Source organism: Cannabis sativa, chromosome 8 (genome assembly GCF_029168945.1).
Source record: "Cannabis sativa cultivar Pink pepper isolate KNU-18-1 chromosome 8, ASM2916894v1, whole genome shotgun sequence".
NCBI classification, from domain to species: Eukaryota; Viridiplantae; Streptophyta; class Magnoliopsida; order Rosales; family Cannabaceae; genus Cannabis; species Cannabis sativa.
Genome location: NC_083608.1, coordinates 28,848,752 through 28,850,361, shown reverse-complemented (window position 1 = coordinate 28,850,361; position 1,610 = coordinate 28,848,752). Strand labels below are relative to the sequence as shown.

The 1,610-nt window shown below is 34.6% G+C and overlaps 1 protein-coding gene across 1 annotated transcript; it reads left to right on the top strand.

Annotated features, from left to right (window-relative positions):
- Positions 1-514: 514 nt before the first annotated feature.
- Positions 515-1,180, top strand: LOC133030529 (uncharacterized). The gene has a single exon (XM_061103304.1). It carries the CDS (start codon positions 515-517, stop codon positions 1,178-1,180), a length of 666 nt encoding a protein of 221 aa, XP_060959287.1.
- The last annotated feature ends 430 nt before the right edge of the window (positions 1,181-1,610 follow it).

Here is a 1,610-nt window from a genome sequence, read left to right as displayed (position 1 = left end):
ATGGTATTTTTAAACCGACGGAATAAGTCTTTTGTGACAGTTTTAAAATGCCATGAAATATTTAGCGTCATTTTTTAACTGGCGCTTAAAATAAAATAGAAAAGTAAGTATTTAGCGTCGGTTTATAAATGTCAAAAATGTTTTTTTGCGTCGTTTTGAAAATGACACTAATAAAAAACTATTTGCGACTACGGTATATACGTCGGTTTATAAAACCGACGTAAATTCTTTAAGTGACACTTAAAAACAGACGTGAATAGTGAATTTTGTAGTAGTGTATATACATATATTATATCTCTTCTATATTCACTAATATATATATATACTATATATCTATATATCATTCATATATATATCTCTTTATTATATATATATTCTCTTTTTGCTTTTACATTTATGTGTATATATTTGCTTTGAGTTGTATCTTTGTCCTCATCTTTTCTTTCTCTTTATTTGTATTTTGTGTTTTGGGATTGTAACTTTTATTTAATCTATAGTCCTTGAAACAATCAAGATGATGAACCAAGACTTGGTAAGATTGGACCGTTTTGATGGTACTAATTTTACTAGGTGGCAAGACAAGGTGAGGTTCCTCCTAACCACACTCAAGATTGCCTATATTCTTGAGTCCACCTTGGAGCCCTTACCCGCGCCTACCGACAAGGATACCGATGAGGTCAAGGCACAAAGGAAGAAGAGAGAAGATGATAATCTTCTATGTAGAGGACACATCCTCAACTCACTCTCGGATAGGCTTTATGACCTATACACCGACACTAAAGATGCCAAAGAAATTTGGGATCACCTTGAAAATAAATTCAAGGCCGAGGAGGAAGGTACAAAGAAATTTTTAATTTCTCAATATTTTGATTTAAAATTTCTTGATGGTAAATCTCTTTTACCTCAAATTCATGAGTTGCAAGTTATTGTTAATAAATTGAAAGTGCTCAAAATTGAACTTCCCGAGGCATTCCAAGTTGGTGCAATAGTGGCAAAATTGCCACCATCTTGGAAGAATTATAGGAAGAGAATCCTTCATAAAAATGAGGATTACTCTTTGAAAGAAATCCAAAAACATATTCGAACAGAGGAGGAATCGATATGTAGGGATAAGCTTGTGGAGGGGTCTAATGATGAGACTTCCAAAGCAAATGCTACTTCCAAATTTCCTAATAATTAAGAACAAGGGAAGTACCAAAAAGGGTAATACCTTGGGTCCAAAGTCTAAACAAAACCAATTCAAAGGTGAAAAAGGTCCATGTTTTGTGTGTGGCAAACTTGGACACTATGCTAAGGATTGTAAGCATAAGAAAGACTTTAAGGGACCCAAAGTAAATGGTATCGAGGAGGATATCATTGCTATTCTTAGTGAGGTGAATTCCGTGCAAGGGAAAGTGAAGGGATGGTGGTATGATACATGTGCCACCGTTCATGTCACATATGACAAATCATTGTTTAAAACCTTTGAAGAGTCAAAGGGTAACCATGAGATCCAAATGGGCAATGAAGTCAAATCAAAGGTACTTGGCAAAGGTACAATTGATGTGTTTTCACCTCTGGTAAAAAGTCACATTGGTGAATGTGCTTTATGTGCCCGACATGAATAGAAA